Here is a 20,301-nt window from a genome sequence, read left to right on the forward strand (position 1 = left end):
GTCCTCCGTGTGCCACCAAAACAGCGCCAACCCGCTGAGGCCTGGACTCTACAAGTCCCCTGAAGGTGTCCTGTGGTATCTGGCACCAAAACATTAGCAGCAGATCCTTCAAGTCCTGCAAGATGTGAGGTGGAACCGCCGTGGATCGGACTTGTCGGTCCAGCACATCCTACAGATGTGCAATCGGACTGAGATCTGGAGAATTTAGAGGCCAGGGCAACACCGTGAACACTTCATCATGTTCCTCAAACCGTTCCCAAACAATTAAATGTGTGCAGTGTGGCAGGGCGCATTATCCTGCTGAAAGAGACCACTGCCATCAGGGAATACCATTGCCTTGAAGGGGTGTACCTGGTCTGCAACGATGTTTAGGTTGGTGACACGTGTCAAATTGACGTCAACATGAATGGCTGGACCCAGGGTTTCCCAGCAGAACATTGCCCAGAGAATCACACTCCCTCCACTGGCTTTTCGTCTTCGCACAGTGCATCCTGGTGCTATCAGTTCCCCAGGTAAACGGCACACACGTACACAGCCATCCATGTGATCTTAAAGAAAACGGGACTCATCGGACCAGGCGACCTTCTTCCACTGCTCCAAGGTCCAGTTCTGACACTCGTGTGCCCATTGTAGGCCCTTTTGACGGCGGACAGGGGTCATCATGGGCACTCTGACTGGTCTGTGGCTATGCAGTCCCATACGCAGCAGGGTGCGATGCACTGTGGATTGTGACACATTACTCCCGTGACCACCATTAAAATTTTCTGTGACTTGTGCCACATAAGACCTTCTGTCGGTTTGGACCAGACGGGATAGCCTTCGTTGCCCTCGCGCATCGATGAGCCTTGGACGTCCAACACCCTGTCGCCGGTTTGTGGTTTGTCCCGCCTCGGACCACTGTCGGTAGGTACTCACTACTGCTGACCGGGAGCACCCCACAAGCCTTGCCGTTTCAGACATGCTCTGACCCAGTCATCTGGCCATAACAATTTGGCCCTTGTCATAGTCGCTCAGGTCTTTACTCCTGCCCATTTTTCCTGCATCCAACACATCAACTTGAAGAAATGACTGTTCACTTGCTGCCTAATATATCCCACCCCTTGGCAGGTGCCATTGTAACAAGATAATCAATGTTATTCACTTCACCTGTCAGTAGTCATCATGTTTTGCCTCATCAGTGTGTATACTGTACATACATATATATATATATTTTGTATACCTTGGTCGAGGCTCGTATGAGAGCTAACACACAACTCACAGCAAGGGGGCATGAGACAAGAGGGGCGGGAGTGGGAGGGACAAAACAGTGGGGAACAGACACATTAGGTGAACTGTGGAAGGGAGAGGGATGGGGATGGGACGGGGAACATGGCGAAGAGAAGATGGACATTACAGGGACTTTCAGGAAGGAAAGCAGGGGAATTGAAGGAAGTGGGCTTGGGTGGATTATTGGGGGTAGAAAAGATCGAGGATTTGGATGGGGGAAGATAAGAGGTGGTGGTGAACAGCTGTTTTGAAAGCCTGGAGGGAAGAATGGGAAAGAATAGAGTGAGGAAGTTTATTCCAAAGGCGGGAAAAAAGAGGAATGAAAGAGTGAAGATGAGCAGTGATTCGTGATTTTGGTAGTTTTACCAGAAGGGGGTTGTTGGCAGACCTTGAGCGCCCTGTGGAAATGTGGTGGGGACAAATCGCAGAGAGAGCAGGGGGGGCAAGGCTGGAGAGGAGTCGGTAGAAGACAGAAAGACCACCGACCAACCTGCGGTGATTGAGTAAGAGGCCCAAAGACTCAGCTTCATTGAGGGAAATGCCGATGATCTTAAATGCCCTGGTTTCGACAGCGTGAATCCGAGAAAGGTGGGAGGCAGGAGCACCAGCCCAGAGGGGAGAGCAGTACTCCATCAGGCTACGGACAAAAGCCTTGTAAGTGATCAGGAGCTCAAAAGGGCCAAGGAAGGACTTTGCACGATGGAGGATTCCCAGTCGTCGACTGGCTTTTGAGGCGAGGTTGGAAATGTGACTTTCCCAGGAAAGGTCATGGCAGATAGTGAGACCCAGAAGCTTGAAAGAAAAGACTTCTTCCAGAGGATTGTTGAGAAAGTGGATGGGGGGGTTTTCTAAACGGTCCTTTCGAAGAGACATAGTGAGAGTGTGAGATATATATATATATATGTGTATATGTATGTATATATGTATATATATATATATATATATATATATATATATATATATATATATACATATATATATATATATATACACACACACAAGCCGGTAGGCGACATGGCTGCTCGCTCCAGATGGAAAGCTGGCCGACGGGACTAGCCGATATTGATGTGTACACATGCTATCAATCAATTAAGCACAATAAATATGATTATCACAGCCCTCTTAGTTTGCGCCCAGAAACCCGCCTTGTGAAATTTCAGGCATGTTTCCAAAGAGACCCTAACAAATGGCAGCCCTGGTAATTCCATTTATCTATTCGCTAAAGATTTTATTTTTTTATATGATGCTGTAAGACATTCTCCTTGGGCACAAAAAAAACAGGTCCCTCGGAGGTCCAGTTTCGGAGGTATTGATTTTTTTGTACAGTTCACAATAAGTGTACCATGTACGATAAAGTATTTTAGCTGTTGCTAAGCAACGGAGGTGTGCATAGCAACCATTCATTTTTGTGTACATGCTAGCCACATTGTACACATTTCACCCAAGTTTCATCAAAATCACTCTTTCTCATCGAGATATTCACAATTAACCGTTTCTGAAATGTTCGACATGTACTCGCCCAAAACCTATCTCCTCCTACAAATATTTTTGATCGGGCTGCAAATTGGCAGGAAGGGAGCGAGATAGATTGCGCACAGAACTTTTCGATTTTTCGATTTTTGACCACTTTAAAGGGCCGTTGCTATGCCGTTGCTAGGGCCTGGGGTCCCATATTCGAAAGCACACGATTCCCAGAAATATTGGTCCTACCTACCAAATTTCATTGGAATCGGTTGAGTGGTTTAGCCCCAAGGCTTGACCAAAGTTTCGTGGACAGACAGACAGATGGGAATGTCCCGAATAAGGGTGTTCGAAGAGCAGCCTACAGACAGACAGACAGACAGACAGACAAACATATCGATGGAAATACTGATAATAAGGGTAGGAAAAAAAAATCTCAATTTTTTTTCGACTACATTGACTACCCAACAGTTATATCGGTAAGTATGTGTTGTTTAGTTTGGGTCCCCGTCCCTCGTTTAATGGGTGAATAAATGCACATGCACTGTGAGTTACTTTGAGAGTCAGGGTTTTCTTTTATTTTTATGGCTCCTACATCTACAACTACAACAACGCCAGCCTCACTCTCACCTTCACCTCGCTCTGGCCGACACCCTGGTGGGCGGAGTTCAAGGAGCCTCGCGGCGGCCCTCGACCAATCAGCGTGCTATTCGACCAAACCCCAATCAGGTGGGGTGGCCGCCGCTCAGCCAATCAGACCCCGCGACGGTGAGAAAGGCGGTCCGCATGACGTCACCATACCCCCGGGCCAATTGACGGACTTGCCGCTCATTTTGGCCAGTGACAGGGCGACGAGCGATTCTGCACGCCAAAACCGTCCAGTGAGGGAGAGAGGGGAGGGCGGAGGCACCCCCACGCCCGAGACAGGGTGAATAAGGGTGCGGCGCGATCAGACCACAGGAGAGCTTGAAGACCCTCCTCGTAAAGAAGCGCAAGGGTTGCGCGCCATGTCTCTGTCAGTGAACGAGAGCTCAAGAGATCCTGGCCCGACAGAAACCGCTAGTCGGTTGCGCGCCGTGTCTCTGTCGGTGAACAAGGAGATCGCGTTCGCCTGACGCGAGTGGTTGTCGCGTTCGCCTCGCACGCAAAGGGTCCGAGTTCCGTCACCCCGCCAGCTCGAAGACCACACGAGGTGGACAGGTCCGAGGCAGGCTCTGGTCTTCAGCTTGCCTTTCCCTCAGAGCTGGAGGCCTCAATCAAGGCTGTGGCCACCGGTTCTTGGGTGTACGTGTGTGTGTGTTTGTGGGGCCAGTCTATTAAGTAAAACTGCAGAAGTGCTTGTACATAAATTGCCTTGCATCCCTATATTCGGTTAACTCTGCCTTCTTGCGTGCCACCACTGCCCCATTATAAATAAACCCATGTGTTAAATGTATCAGTTCGTTGCTGTGTTTCTGCCATAGGCTTAGCGTGACACGTGTTGGTGAATTATAAAGCTGTTGTCGCTGCAAAAGTACGTTTGGACCGACGGAACTTCGGTGACCGTCCGCTCGGGTTGCGCACGGGTCGGGCATGCTAATGGCTCGACTCGTACGAGGGCCGTCGAGAGTGTGATTACTTGGTAACTCGCCACGTTGATTTCTAGGTATTTTGAAGATTGGCAAATAACCCTGTACCACGTGGTGTAATTATTGACGATTCACGGTCCGGAAAGGGACCCGTACTTGTTGGAGTTTTCCGAAAGGTACGATCTAAATTCCAAGTGTTCGGTGGAGTCGACTCTGCAGCTCCATCTCGCAGTCGTGCTTGTCGCCTATACCCGGTCAGCAACTATATATATTGTTGCGAATCTGGAAGCCATGAGCACACAACATACAGGTCCTATAGATCAGTTATATCTGAAAGTACATGTTGCTAGTTAGGGTCCCGTCCCTGGTCTAATGGGTAATTAAATGTTTCTGCGCTGTGGAGTTATTTTGATACTTAGGGTTTTTCTTTTATTTTTCCACCAACATCAACGCCGACCACACCGCATCACCCTCACCTTCACTTCGCTTCCTTCACCTCAATCTGGCCGATGTCATGGTGGGCGGAGTTCAAGGAGGAGTCGCGCGGCGGCCCTCGACCAATCGGCGTGCAATGAGTGGGGTGACCGTCGCCCGGCCAATCAGATCCCGCGACAGGAAGAAAGGGCTCGTGACGTCACCACGCCCCCGGGCCAATCAAGGAGCTTGCCGACAGTTTTGGCAAGTGAGAGAGGCGAAGAGCGATTTTGCGTGCCAAAACCAGCCAGTAAGAGAGGGAGGGTCATGAAGAGGCAGCCCTGTAGAGGGTAGGCAGCGTGAAGAGGCAGCCCTGAAGAGAAGAGGGTATAATTATAGGCACGGTCTGCGTGTTCTGGGTCTGGCGTGGTCTGCACGTTCGTAGTTGTTCTGGGTCTTGCGCGGTCTGCGCGTTCGTGGTTGTTCTGGGTCTGGCACGGTCTGCGTGTCGTCGTCGTTCTGGTCCTGGCAAGAAGTGCGCGCATACGTTCTGGTTCGGGCAGGGAAGTGGACATCTGTGCGAAGGGTGGTTCAGTGCGAGGGTGTCTGCGCATGGAGTGGTCGGTGCCACGGAGGGTCTTCTCCCGCCAGCCTTCGCCCTGCTGACTTCGTTTGCCTGGATCATCTGGATCGTGCTGGGGGTCCAGTTCTGCCCCGAGAACCTGGTCCTTGAAAACCGCACGAGGTGGACAGGTCCGAGATAGGCCTCAATAAAGACCTTTTGGTCCGATCATTTTGGGTGTGCGCGTGTGTGTGTTCGTGGCGCCAGTCAGATAAGTAGTAAATTGTACAAGTGCTTTTTGTGTGTATATACGTGCATTTATTAATATTCGGTTTACCTCTGCCCTTATGTGCTCCCCTCATTCCCCCATTGTAAATAAACATTCCCATTTGTTAAATGTTTCAGCTTGTTCGTGTCTTTTCCTCCATTGACTTAGCATGCTGCGTGTTGGGGAATTAGCCAGGCCGTTGCCGTTGTAACAGGATATTTGGGACCGACGGATCTCGGCGATCAAACTGCTTGGATCGCACACGGTTCGAGTATGCTAAGCGGCTCGTTCCGTACGGGTGCCGTCGAGGATGAATTTCCCCGGTAGTTTGGACCACGTGGGTATTTAGGTAAATTGAAATTGGCAATCGACCCAACCCCACGTGGTCTGTCTATTGGCGAACTTCGGTCCAATAAGGGACCCGTACTTTTCCGGAGTTTTTCCGAAAAGGTACGATCTGAATTCTGGGCGATCGGTCGGGCCAACTCTGCAGCTCCATCTCGCGGTCGTGCTCGCAACAGACGCCCGGCCCCGCAACAACATATATATATATATACACCCCCCACCCATTTGTTTTGTTTTTGGTATACAACTAGCAGGGGTACACGGCGTTGCTGGGCAACGTCGGGTCCCCCTTCCCGCCAAACCCCTTCATGAACCCCTGCCACCGCCCACCCCACCCCTTGAGACGAATTCATTGACACGGCTGAAAGAACTCACGGTATGGATGTTTATCCTCATTGCCATGTAATGAATCTGCGGTGTGTTCAGTTACCAAGTTTTTGTGGAGCGCTCGCCAAGCGGCTTAAGCACTCAAGCAAGCACTCCACAAGAAACTGTTGATAAGGAACGGCTGGCTTGGCAAGCGCTAGCTAGCTGCTTGGTAAGTGAACACAGCACTGGACATCTCAACAGCATACGGTACATACTAAACGCCGACAAAAGGACATTAAAAAAAAATTAAGCACTTAAAATATCAATCATGAGTGTTTGTGTTGTCATGAAAACGTACCTTGTTCAAACCCACATATCCATCCAGACATGAACTCGGCTTTATTTTTTTACATGAGATTAGGCGACAGTGAGACACCTCACATGAAACTGCCATGTTTTCCGATTTCATACTCTTGTTAATCTCTTCTTCTTGGTCTCCCTCTCATGGTAATCAGCAAATAAACTTTCTATCCTCTATCATATCATTTTTCCATGAGTTCTAGGATGTTATAAAAAAAGAGGCTCCAGTTATTCGTGCATTCCTGCTCTTGCAGACATCGCTGCGTGATGACATCATGTGTTGGGACGTCTTTTTTCATACCTCGTGCGGAAGCAAGCACAGGATATTTTTTGCTTGTAACAGTCATTGCAAATTCTGGGAAGCAAACATTGAGTTATAAGCGACACGTCACTGTGTGGCAGACAGAAAGCAACTGCGTTTGACGTCCCACAGTTTGTTGTATTTTAAAAAAATGAAATATCACTGTTTCCTTTCCTTTGTACAATATGAGAATTAACGTACCTTCATTGGGCGGTGTATATTACGCAGCTGCTGCGATCGCTGCAGACAAAACATGCATTACCTCGTTTGAGTTAAAATCAAAATGTTACTTTGTTTCCTCAAAACGGTATCTTCATTTAATGATATAAGATGTGTTGTTCAGTCTTCATATGTACATGAGGCCTTTAAAACAATGTGAGCTGCATGGAGAGAAAAAAATGGCGGCGATTTCTGGACTGCTTGAGGGCACGGCCTGTAAAATGGGTGGCGCTTATGACCCCTCCCCCCCTCCCCCGACAGACAGACAGACAGACACTAACTCACCTTTATATTGTTGCGGTTCTTCGAAACCACATGCCTCTAAGACAATGGCACCCAACATGCAGTGATCCCCAGGCAGTTATTTTATTTGTCTTCATGAAGTTAAACCTTCCCCTCATGTCTCGTGGGTTGTGTGGGTCGAATCGCTAGGTCTATTAACTATATCTCTATCTTCTATTCTGATTTATATTCCAACCCTTTCTTTTTAGCCATGGTGCAAATCAAGCAAGCACACCACAATATGAATAGCAAACACACCACGCAGCCTTCCCGGGCTGAGAATCAGCATAAGAACAAACACACTATACAGCACGCGCATGGCGAGCCATTATTCCATTCAAACCTGCGTGCCAATTTCCAATGGAATCTGACCTTGCTCACCTCCTCGCTCACCAAAACTTCACCACTTCAACCACAAACACCTCCCGCACATTGGAAAAATATTTCCGTACCCCCTCGTACCTCTGCATCGCTACAATTCGCCAGTAAACATAAGCATGCTGCACGGCTCTGGATGTACTCGAACCGCGTGATGCGGGGGATGAGCAACGGACGTTAATAACAAAAACCGCATCTCGCCAAGAATGTCCCGGGTGAGCACGCGGGATTGATACAACCCTCGTCCAGCCGTCAAAACACGGCAAGACGGGCGGCATGGAGGGTCGCAGGAAGGACGATCCAGGAGTTTGATACGGGTCCCGGCTGTGCATTTTGGCTCATGAGGAAGATCGGGGGGGGGGGGGGGCGTAGGTGATGGGTGTGCATTGCTATTCGGCATTCAAACTGCACTTGGAGCACGTTCAGGGCCAGGTTGCTGGCTTATACACTATGTTGAGCCAGGGTCGTGTCGTGCCGGTTGTGCGAAGGAGACCACTTCCGGCCCCAGGAGCCTGGCAGGGCGTGGCCAGGGCCGCTGTGGCCCAATAGAGAAGTGGGATTTGCGTCACAGCGCGTCACTTCGAGTCGTCACCCCACCCTTCGTCCGGGGCTCATAAAAGGTGGAGCGTGATGCTGCTCGACCTCTTCTTTGCCTCTCTTCTTCTCTGCTCATCTCGGCTCCTCGTTGCCTCTGCCCTTCACTCACGGCTGGTGTGCGACTGAGACGTGCTTATTCCGGAGGACCAGTGCGGAGCGCACGTTGCCACGAGCCCTGCAAAGTGACTAAGCCGTAGATAACGCGCCAACTCTCAAGGTGGGAACAGTCAAGCAGAGCGTCCCACGGAGGTACACGCTACACCAGCAGACCTATGCACAACTAGGTTAGGGATCTTTTGCCTCACACATCTTCTATCCTCTCTCTCTCTTTCGACCCCTCTATCTCGTCCCCTTTGGACACACAAAAGAGCATCATTACCTACTCCAATCCCATTTTCCTCTTGCACGACACCGCACCACACCCCTACCCTATATTGCACAACACCACACCTCCCACTCCCACACCTTAGATAGCAGTATTTCTCCCACCTACCTCCCCCTAAGCGTACTGGGTTGCGCTGATCAGCCGACCGCACCAGGTATTGCAAGGCCATTAGTCCTCATCTGCTCTCTTTCTTTCTGGCTAATATTCCTCTGGTGTATGTGTATGTGTATGTGTGTGTGTGTGTGTGTGTGTGTGTGTGTGTGTGTGTGTGTGTGTGTGTGTGTGTGTGTGTGTGTGTGTGTGTGTACGTGTATGTGTATGTCTATGTGTATGTGTATGTGTACGTGTATGTGTGTGATGGCACCTGTCATAGTTTAAGTTAAGATTGTAGAAGTGATAACAGGATAAGTCTCCTCTGTGTCTGCCTTTGTAAGATTGGTTTTTTTATTTTTATTTTTATTTTTTGTATACCTTGGTCGAGGCTCGTATGAGAGCTAACACACAACTCACAGCAAGGAGGCATGAGACAAGAGGGGCGGGAGTGGAAGGGACAAAACAGTGGGGAACAGACACATTAGGTGAACTGTGGAAGGGAGAGGGATGGGGATGGGACGGGGAACATGGCGAAGAGAAGATGGACATTTCAGGGACTTTCAGGAAGGAAAGCAGGAGAAATGAAGGAAGAGGGCTTGGGTGGATTATCGGGGGTAGAAAAGATCGAGGATTTGGATGGGGGAAGATAAGAGGTGGTGGTGAACAGCTGTTTTGAAAGCCTGGAGGGAAGAATGGGAAAGAATAGAGTGAGGAAGTTTATTCCAAAGGCGGGAAAAAAGAGGAATGAAAGAGTGAAGATGAGCAGTGATTCGTGATTTTGGTAGTTTTACCAGAAGGGGGTTGTTGGCGGACCTTGAGCGCCCTGTGGAAATGTGGTGGGGACAAATCGCAGAGAGAGCAGGGGGGGCAAGGCTGGGGAGGAGTCGGTAGAAGACAGAAAGACCACCGACCAACCTGCGGTGATTGAGTGAGAGGCCCAAAGACTCAGCTTCATTGAGGGAGATGCCGATGATCTTAAATGCCCTGGTTTCGACAGCGTGAAGCCGAGAAAGGTGGGAGGCAGGAGCACCAGCCCAGAGGGGAGAGCAGTACTCCATCAGGCTACGGACAAAAGCTTTGTAAGTGGTCAGGAGCTCAAGAGGGCCGAGGAAGGACTTAGCACGACGGAGGATTTTGAGGCGAGGTTGGAAATGTGACTTTCCCAGGAAAGGTCATGGCAGATAGTGAGACCTAGAAGCTTGAAAGAAAAGACTTCTTCCAGAGGATTGTTGAGAAAGTGGATGGGGGGGTTTTGTAAACGGTCCTTTCGAAGAGACATAGTGAGAGTGTGAGATTTGTCTGGATTGAAAGACATGTTCCACGTGTTGGACCAGTTTGTGATTTTATCCAGATCTGCAGTGAGTGAAGAAGCTGCTGCTTGCCGGTCTGAGGGATGACAGATGGTACGGCAGAGGGTGGAGTCGTCGGCAAAGAGAAATAGAGGATTTTCCAGAGAGTCCGAGAGATCATTGATGAAAACCAGAAAAAGAACAGGGCCCAGAACGCTACCTTGAGGAACTCCAGCCTGCACAGGAAGAGGGGATGAAAGAACTCCATTTAGAGCCACACGTTGACTGCAACAGGAGAGGAAGTCTGCGAGCCATGAGTGGAGATGGCCTTGAATACCATGGGAAGAGAGTTTGGTGAGTAGGGCAGGGTGCCAGACTGTGTCAAAAGCACGTGATATGTCCAGGGATACGGCTCGGATTTCCTGTCTGGCATTGAGGACCTCCATCCATTGATGGGAGAGCAGAAGCAGCATATCCAGGGTAGAGTGACCTGGTCTGAAACCAAATTGATGATTGGAAATCAAGCCATTGGAGAAGAGGAAGGATTTCATATCTGAGGCGATGATGGATTCCATCACCTTGCTGATGATTGGGAGAAGGCTGATTGGTCTGTAGTTATAGGGATCTGTTTTTGCACCTTTTTTATGCAGGGCAGTGATGTTAGCAGATTTCCAAGCAGATGGCAGATGACAGATGACCTTGGGCAAATGAGAGGGTGAATAGAACAGAGAGAGGGTGAGCAAGAGCAGAAGAGCAGGCTTTGAGGACACGTGGGCTGATGCCGTCTGGACTGGTTGCAGAATCTGACTCGAGGTTTGAAAGCAAGCTCTCCACCTTGTCAGGAGAAAAGGATACAGAGTCCAGGGACAATTGGGTGCGACTGGGTAAAGTGGGTAGAGATAGTGATGGGTTTAGGACACAAGATTTAGCTGCAAACACCGAGTTTAGACATTCAGCTTTATCACGTGTGGAATCAGCAGTGCGGCCATTTGAGGTAAGGGAGGGGATGGAGGGGGAACATACACCAGAAACAGATTTGATTAAACGCCACCAGGATTTTGAGGAGGGAGAGAGGTTTGAGAGTTCAGACTTGAGATGAGAAAGATGTTGTTTTCTGGCTCTCCTGTGGGTAGATACACACTTGTTCTGAGCTTTGTGGAAAGAACTGAGATTGCCCTCAGTTGGGTTTGCTTTCCATAAGGCAAAGGCAAGTTGTTTCAGGACAACTGCCTCGCCACAAGCTTCAGTAAACCAAGGGCGGGAGGAAGGGTAAGACAACTGAACACGAGAGGGGATAAATCTGTGCATGAGGGAGAGCAAGTTTCTTTGAAAGAATTCCCAGGATGAGTTGATGTTTGAGAAAGTAGTGATAGGAGACCAGTCTGTCAGTTTGATGGCTGCTCCGAGACCCTGCCAGTCGGCTTGAGTGAAATGCCAGACTCGACGGCGGTGAGGTGGTTCTCTGATAACAGCCAGAGAGATGTCCACTTTGACAAGGACGTGGTCAGAAGAACCAATTGGAGCGAAGGAAGAGCAGCAGATATTGTCAGGGAAATTTGTCAAAATCAGATCCAGAAGAGATGGAGTACCATTGGTTGAGATCCGGGTCGGGAAGTTGACCGATTGAGTCAGTCCCAATGAGTCGCAGAAAGCTTTTGCTGAGGTGCCATGGCAGGTGAGAGAGGTACCCACACCGAAAGCCAACTGGCGTGATGACAATTGAAGTCACCACATAAGAGGAAGAGAGAGTTTGGATGAGAAGATAGAAGATGGTCCATGTTTTCGGATAGTGAGGTGTAGATGGAGTCATCACTGTTCGGTGGACGGTACAGTACACATATAAACATGAGGTGGGAGTGGAGGGGAAGCCGAAGCCAGAGGTATTCCTGGGGGTGTGGGGGAGTGAGAGCAGTGCATGGAGAGTGAGTGAATAGAGTCTTTGATGAAGAGAGCAACACCTCCACCAGGACGAGGCTCAGGTCTGTCATACCGTAAGAGGGAGTAGCCAGGGGAGAGATACTTGGGAGTCAGACACGCCTTTCGGGAGGAAAGTTTCTGTTTGGCAGATTATGTCTGGTTTGTCAGTGGCAAACCTGTATGGAAAGATCTGAAAGGTTTGAGCGAAGGCCCCGGATATTTGAGGTCCACACTTTTTAATGAAGAGGAAGGGGAGGAGGCTTTGGGTGCAGGAGGTGGAGGGGGAGGGGGAGGGTAGGACAAGGGACGAGGGGGGGAAGGTAAGGAGGGTTGCTGAAGGAGGTGGGGTATTGCAGAACAGCGAGGGGAGGGGGCCGAATGAGGAGGAGAAAAGGCTCTGTGGTGCTGGGGGAGAGGGGGACAAGAGACAAGGAAGAAGGCAGTTGAGGATTTGAGGAGGTGGAGTGAAGAGATGGAGGTGAGAGGGCAGTGGAGGGAGGCAGGTTGGTGGATGAGAGGGGGGCAACTTTGAGAAGGAAGAGTGAGGGGGATGAAAGGTGGGAGAAAGGTGAGGGGGGATTTTTGGAGAGAGGTGAGAGGAAGGCTTGGAGGGAGAAGAGTGGGATGGTTGCTTTGAGAGTGAGAGTGAGGAGGAGTGAGGGGGGTGAGTTGGCACTGAAGTTGGAGAAAAAGAATGTTTGATGGAAAGCGAGCATCCATGGCAAACTGTGGTTTTTAAAAGTTTTAGGTCAGAGATGCGATTTAACACAATTCTTGATGGATGCAATGAAGGCGAATTCAGAGCATGGAGAGAAGAAGCGCTGTAATAGTTGGATTTTTTAGGCAAGGAATGAAGGAGAGGTCGAAATGAGAGCAGTCTGTTAAAATAGCAGAAGAGTAGTGCATTGTGAAACAGTAAAGAGTACCACATGTGTGAGAGAGGAAGATGAAGCATTATAAGATCGTTTTTGTAGTTAAAAATAATGTATGAGAGAGTTCAACAGATTAGGTCATGGAAGTGTAAAAAAAAAAAAAAAAAAAATCGAGGAAGAAGACGAGGAGGAGGTTAAGAGGAAGAAGAAGAAGCAGAATCGGGAGAAGGTGAGCGTGTTGTTGTTGGGTATATATATATATATATATATATATATATATAATAAAATATATATATAATAAAATATATATATTTTATTTTATTTTTTTTGTTGTTAATATTAATATATGAGAGAGTTCAACAGATTAGGTCATGGAAGTGCAAAAAAAAAAAAAAAAAAAAATAAAAAAAAAAAAATAAAAAAATAAAATCGAGGAAGAAGACGAGGAGGAAGTTAAGAGGAAGAAGAAGAAGCAGAATCGGGAGAAGGTGAGCGTGTTGTTGTTGTTGTCGGGTTTTTATTTTTTTTTATTTTTATTTTTTTTTGAGATAAGAAAGAGATTAGTTGGGAGAATGGGGGATGTTTGGAAAGTGGGAAGGATCAAAATTGAAGGTAATGGGGAGGATAGAAATTGAAGGTAATGGGATGAAAAAAAATAAAATAAAAAAAAAACGATCGAACACCGAGTGGAACCGGTAGGCCTCAAGCCTAGGCCTAGGCCTCAAGCACAGGGAAGAACGTCGACAAAAATACTCACAAAATAGCACGATTTTTGAAACAAAACCGAACTAGCAACACACAGTAACATGTAGGTGAGAAAACTAAACAGTTAAAACGGGACAAATAACAACCGGAAACTTAGCTTTGAGAACGTCAGCAGGGAGCCCCAAAGGAGACCTCTCGCTGCTCTAAAACCGGAACCGGAATTCAGTTTGCCTTTTGCTGCACCCCACAAATTCCTTGCTATCCTCTGCTGTACATAATAAGAAACCCAATTTACCGTGCCATATACCTTTCCTCGCTTGATTGTAAATAAACGTTCCCAGCTCGTTTTAGTCTTTTCCTTCATTGGTCTAGCATGGGGCGTATCCTAGCTTAGCCGGGACGTTATCCCACAATGATCTGTTTTTCTAGCCATTAAGTCCTTGGGCAGTTACACTCGGCTGCATCTGATCCGGTTTGAAGAAGGCGTACCGAGGGCGTGTCCCCCGGTAATTAGATCACGTGACCGTTAGGTAAATGGTATTTATTAGACGGAGAACCCTAAGTCACATGGTCGAGTTATTGGCGTTCACGGTCGATTAGCGACCCACCATCTCATGAAGTTATTCGTGTGTGATAGCCTGCGATTCCGGAGAGTCCGGTGGGAACCCGAGGTAGCTTTCCCCCCTCGTGGTCTCCTCACCCCCGAACCCCAGGCTGCAGCAATATAATAGATGTTGTGATATATTGCCCTTCCTTGGGTTTGACGCGAGACACGGGACCAGTAATGGAGCTGAGTATTGTGAATCAAACCTTCGTGAAGTTGAGTGCATCGTGGTCAGTCTGATTGTTTGTACTTCACGACTTAAGATTTGATCACGATTTAAGTCGTAAAGTGTCTCCATTACTGGTCCCGTGTCTCGTGCATGCACACACGGCACTCACGTCAAACCCAAGGAAGGGCAATATATCACAGATGTCGAGGTTAATGTAAAAACAGGAATGAAAGAGTGAAGGTGAGTAGTGATTCTTCATTTTGGTAGTTTCACCAGAAGGGGGTTGCTGGTGGGCCTTGAGTGCCCTGCGGAAATATGGGGGGAGGGGGGACAGATCACAGACAGAGCGGGGGGGGGTCGAGGCTAGAGGGGAGATGGTAGAAAACAGAAAGACCACCGAACAGCTTGTGGTGAGAGAGAGAGCAAGAGACCCAAAGACTCAACTTCATTGCAGGAGATAGCAGTGATCCTAAATGCCTTGGTTTCCACAGTGTGAAGCTGAGAAAGGTCTGAGGAGGGAACACCAGCCCAGAGGGGAGAGCAGTACTCCATCAGGCTGCGGATAAAAGCTTTATATGTGGTCTGGAGCTCAGGTGTGTCAAAGAAGGACTTTGCACAACGGAGGATGCCCAGTTGGCGTCTGGCTTTGTGGAGGCCAGCTTGGAAATGTGGCTTTCTCAAGAAAGATCATGGCAGATAGTGAGACACAAAATGTTGAATGAAAGGACTTCAAGTTTAAAATAAATCGTGTTAATGAAAACCTGTTTTGTGGCCATTGGGAGAACGCAGAAATACGAGCATGTACAGTAAACCATCAAATATCGCGGGTTTCAACCAATCACGGGCAACCGATTGTGTACCGATTTAGTTATCGAGGTATTTCATTTCAGCCAATAGGGTTTTTGAGCTGAGATGAGTCATTATTTTCATTCACATATACCACTACCTCCCATCCATTGGGACCATACTCTGTGCAAAGTGTTGGTGCTGCCGAAGCAGTCTCCTTGGCTATTGGGCACAATCCTGGATGGATCGCTACTCCGACACAGGACACCAGCATGCTGGCACTCATTTTGCCGACCTCGGAAGGATGACAGGCAGAGTCAACCCCACCTGGTATTAATTCAACAGACAAGTGGGATTTGAACTCAGGATGCTGAGATCCCAAGCCCACCACCCTAACCATCAGGCCATCACCAGGCATACTACCTCCCATTATGAGCTTTTTCGTGTTTCTCGCACACCGTTAATTGTAGTAATCAGACCAGCATATGGGAACGAAGCAAAGTTTAATAATGAATCGTCATCAAACAGGAAATGACATAGAGATCCTGTAATACTAGATCTACTCGATCTAGTGGACACACAACAGTTAATAATCGTGTCCAATCATAAAACGATGGACAAAATTAGTTGTGGCAAAGACAGAGAAAGATTATGACAATGTGCAAAAAATAAAAAATAAAAATCTAGTTGTTAGATAGGTTGGCAAAAGGTTAAAGTGCGGCATCTGTGGGCCATCATTATGGGATCAATGAATCAGCTATGTAGTAAAATGGAGTCAAATATCCATACAAGTGTTCCGACTCCGCAAAGCACAACCGTCTCATTCCAGTCCCATGATCCTCCTATTGAATGGATGGAAAAAGCGCTTAGTGGTTGGATCAAGGACAAAACATAAAGCATTGCATGGCAGAGGTATGCACTTCAGCAAGTGTCCTCGTTCAAAAAAACGTATTGGGCCCGATATGTTCTCGTGGACCAGGCATTGCGTGGCGGAGGCATGCACTCAATAGAGTGCCCTTCGAGAATTTTCATGTTTTATATTTATTTTACATGTATATTTCAAATGTGATGTGGTTATTTCTGGCTGCCGCTGATCTTCCTCTGTATTTTCTCAAAGCCCAGGAACCGATCCCCCTTTTCGCATTGGCCCTTGGTTTCCACCATCACAGTTTTAACTGTTGCGGCATTTTCCAGGAACCTAACACCCATGATATTTGAGGGTGTACTGTTTGTGGGAACATTTGGGAACAGCACACTTACGGCGCAAGATAAAAGCGAGTTGCAGACAAAGCCTTGCTTGGCTAATCACTGTCGGTGAGTTTGTCAGCGACCGCGTGGTTCTTAAACCACTGACCTATGCACAAATTATTGGCGGACGTAGTGACCCCTCGTCCCCTACCCACCTGGCAGTTCATTGGTGGAGTTGGAGACTGTGCTCCATTACAATAGTTTCTACGTGGGCGAGAAAGCTGAAATTTGGCATCCTGATGCAACTCGAAGCCAAGATTCTAAAAAGAAAAAAAAAATCTGCAAATGTCTATGAAACAAAAGCATGCCCATGGAGCTTCGCTCCTGCAAACAGAGCGTCACATGAACAAAGACAATGGCACATCACACGACCTCATGTGGGACGATAGAACTTGCGGGTGTCTCCAGGTTTCTGGCTGTATGATTTGAGAAGTGTGTGGGTTTTTGTCGTTCACGGATGATATACAGTGGTAGCAAGTCGTAAACATTTCATTGTCTTTATGACGGTGTGCAGTGCTAAGCGATGTAGTGCATATATTAAGGAATGTATGTGTACATACATACAGTCAGACCTCTGTGTGAAGTACCCTGGTGCTAACAAACACGAAGAACACATTTTAATCAATGAATATTTTCCCTGGATGAACGATCCACATCAATTGCTGGAAAACCTGGAAATAAAGATTACTTTGTCCCGGCAAGTTGAACATAGACACAAGGCCGTACGTTTGAAAATCGTCAAAATACAGATCAGATTGCCAAAATCAATTATCCAACACATTAAAGGAAACAATAATTTTATTATTCCCTGTGTTTCTGTGTCACCCTGGTGATGAAATATACCAGCCAGTGCAAATACATCTGCACCACTGAAGAAAGGGTACAACTTAGCATTGCTTAGCAACCCATTCAAGGACAAACAACAGTTTTATCTTTACCTTTTGATGTGTTAGATTAAATAAAACTTATATTAATATACAGTACCCGTAAACTGTTAAACAAGGAGCTCATCCTCATCACTCGTTCTTGATTGATTTAGTGGCTTGCAAACACAATCGACTTCATCAAATATATAAATCCTGGATGTTTCTTGTCTGCATGTAGGATGCCCTTGGTACATTACCGAGAAGCATGACACACACACACACACACACACACACACACACACACACACACACACACACACACACACACACACACACACACACACACACACACACACACGCACACACACTTCTCCCATTACTCGTCTCTCATTAATTAATGGATTTAATCAATATGATATTGATAGAACACAAGCATGATCGGCAAATGGCCTCTTGTGTCAATTTCCTTGTACAATATAAAAATGATCATTTTTTTTTCTCCCAATATTTGTACATTGAAAGTAATTGCTGGTACATCATGGAATACTGGTAATAGGGAAAGGGAGTGGAGATGGATTTACAAACACCACAGGTACAGACGACTTTCCATCGTTTTCAGTTAATGGAAAAAAAAAAAAAACATCATACAAAGCTTCTACAGCAGCCCTCATCAAGCAAGCTCTGAACCCCATTTCTAAAAGCACTTTCAAAGCTGGCTGTGTGTGGAACTGGCAGGTGAAATGGAAAGATAATCAATGCTTGTGTGCTCACAACAAAATGCAAAACTCTAATCATGATCGAATTCCTCACAAACTACTACATCTACAAACTACGATTCTCCACTGTGAAACATGGCTTCGTCGTGCAAACATGACTGCAATTTACTAGTGGCCAGTATACATTACATATATGACATCGTTCAAACAAAGCAAAGCTTTTCAGCTGTTCGTCTCCAGTCTCGAGTCTCAGAAATCTTATTGATACAATCTCTGTACAAGGGTACATGAAACATTCACCAAATATCGTGTTGTCCACAGTCGACGGCTGAAGCAAAGAACATCCAAGTTGTACAGGAAAAAAAGAAATCTGCAAGCCTGCTTTCAAACTGTCACATGCATGCAAACAACATTCAGCTTTATCCATGTATGGAAAATGTGCAATGACTTTAAAAGCAAAAAAAAAAAAGGCCATCTGCTCATATACAGTCAGTGGCAACGCTTGCTTAGCACTTCGTGGCTAAAACAACTCGGAAATGGGATAAGCAAGTGCCAAACAGACAAACCGTTAGAAGAAAAGAAGGGTCAGCAACAAAAGTGGTCAATGTTTGTTCCCACATCTAGCACTTGTGGCATGCGAGAGGCAATTCGACACCAGTTGCAGGATTCTCAAAGACCATAAACAATCAGTACCTTCAATTACTGGGATTATCAAGTGAGTGCAAGCTGACACTGAATGAAGAATAAAGAAGGTTTAACAATCTGCTGGAGGAGCAAAAACTCACAATGAAAACCGAGGGGAAGTTGTTGACCCAAAGCGGAATTCCGATGGCAATGTAAATGGTGTATTTGGCGAAAGCGAGCAATGCATAAACAACCGTTTGGCCAACAGTGTTCTCAGCAACCAAAAACAAAAATAAACTTGACAAATTGCAAGGTATTTAAAGATTGCAATGCAAGAAAATATTTGGCAAAACGATTTTAACAAATGTGAATGTCCGTTGCTCTGCCATCAAGTGTGGTGCATTGAAAGGGGTCTGCACGCAACTATGCACAAAGCTCACTCTTCCAAAATTAGTCGAGTGCTGGTGCTGGCAAGTCAGGCAATGTCAGGCACATGGGCACAGTGCCGGACATGTATACAGGGTGTCTCAAAAATCGTTACGGGACGTAAAATAAGTGATTTTGATTTTTATCCTGCGCACGCAAAGCATAAAGCAGGTTGAGCGATTGCTTCACTTTGTTTCCCTGTCTGTCTGTCTGTCTGTCTGTCTGTCTACAAACTTCAGTTTATGACCGAGGAACAACTTCGGTTCAATTGAACGTTGTATTCTGTACATGAATCAGAACATCAATCAGAAAACGGACCTGTAATTTAGCAGTACGGGCTCTGAAATCATCCCGATCGCACATGCCCAGAGAGGGGTGAGATAATTTTTTTCAGTCTGTCTGCCTGTCTGACAAACAAAATGGAAAATCATTCCAAACAGGACGCTTACCTGTTTTGAAGGACGTCATAAAGGACACAAACAACAATCACGAATAACTAATGTAATGTGTTAAATGAGATGGTGTAAAAAACAATGCATCAATGGCGGCAAATTTCTGGAATTTTAAAAAAATTTTAACCTTTAAATTATTTATTTTATTGCAATTTCATGACATACGTGAACATTGGAGAACACAAATCGCTTTTTGGCAATTTCAAAACCCTTCCGCTTTGCAGTACAGTAAATGGACAAAAATACAGTAATATGGCATTTGGTTGTAGGGAGGGAACAATGGTTGTAGGTCGAGGAATGAAGAAACACTGACAAACACATTAATCTTTTGACGAGACCCTCTTTCACATGCCATAACAATACACAGGTACGCATCCGATCTCCGATGCATATCCAAGGTAACTACGAGTCCTGTCAATAACCCTATAGTATACCCCTCTTATCCCCAACACTTCGAGGTAACAATCTAATTCCATTTTATACCATCTATTGTTCCTGATACCACTGTTTCACTAGGAAGACCATTCCATACATTAACTACTCTCTGAGTGAAAGACCCCTGCCTTACCACTGTTGTAACTCTCCGCTTCTTCTCAGGCTGTAGCTCCTGGTCCTATACCTAATACTCAGTTTGATCAAAAGCAAGGCCGCCATGCAGTTCGAGAAACTCACCTTGTATGTAAAACTACAACAATCCAATGGGTCGATATTTTAGACAAGCTGGAGTGATTGATATTGCAATCACTTCCTCCAAGCTTTCCTGTACGAGTACAACATAAGAGCACTCAAGCCACCATTCTGTGAACAGTCCAAAGCCCT

At 46.7% G+C, this 20,301-nt stretch overlaps 2 protein-coding genes across 5 annotated transcripts in view; both read right to left on the reverse strand.

The window, feature by feature from the left end:
* LOC147018970 (cyclin-dependent kinase 17-like) overlaps window positions 1-20,301 on the reverse strand; it is a 184,362-nt gene that overhangs the window by 162,645 nt on the left and 1,416 nt on the right. The window lies entirely within an intron of this gene.
* The window catches only part of LOC147018973 (general transcription factor II-I repeat domain-containing protein 2-like), a 10,467-nt gene continuing 6,390 nt past the window's right edge, over window positions 16,225-20,301 (reverse strand). Inside the window, exon 4 of the mRNA XM_085900105.1 lies at window positions 16,225-16,375. Coding sequence (XP_085756231.1) covers window positions 16,225-16,375 — 151 coding nt within the window. The remainder of the gene's footprint in view (window positions 16,376-20,301) is intronic.

The sequence above is a fragment of the Eptatretus burgeri genome, chromosome 10, assembly GCF_056783735.1.
Source record: "Eptatretus burgeri isolate ZD-2024b chromosome 10, Ebu_testis_v1, whole genome shotgun sequence".
Classification (NCBI taxonomy): Eukaryota; Metazoa; Chordata; class Myxini; order Myxiniformes; family Myxinidae; genus Eptatretus; species Eptatretus burgeri.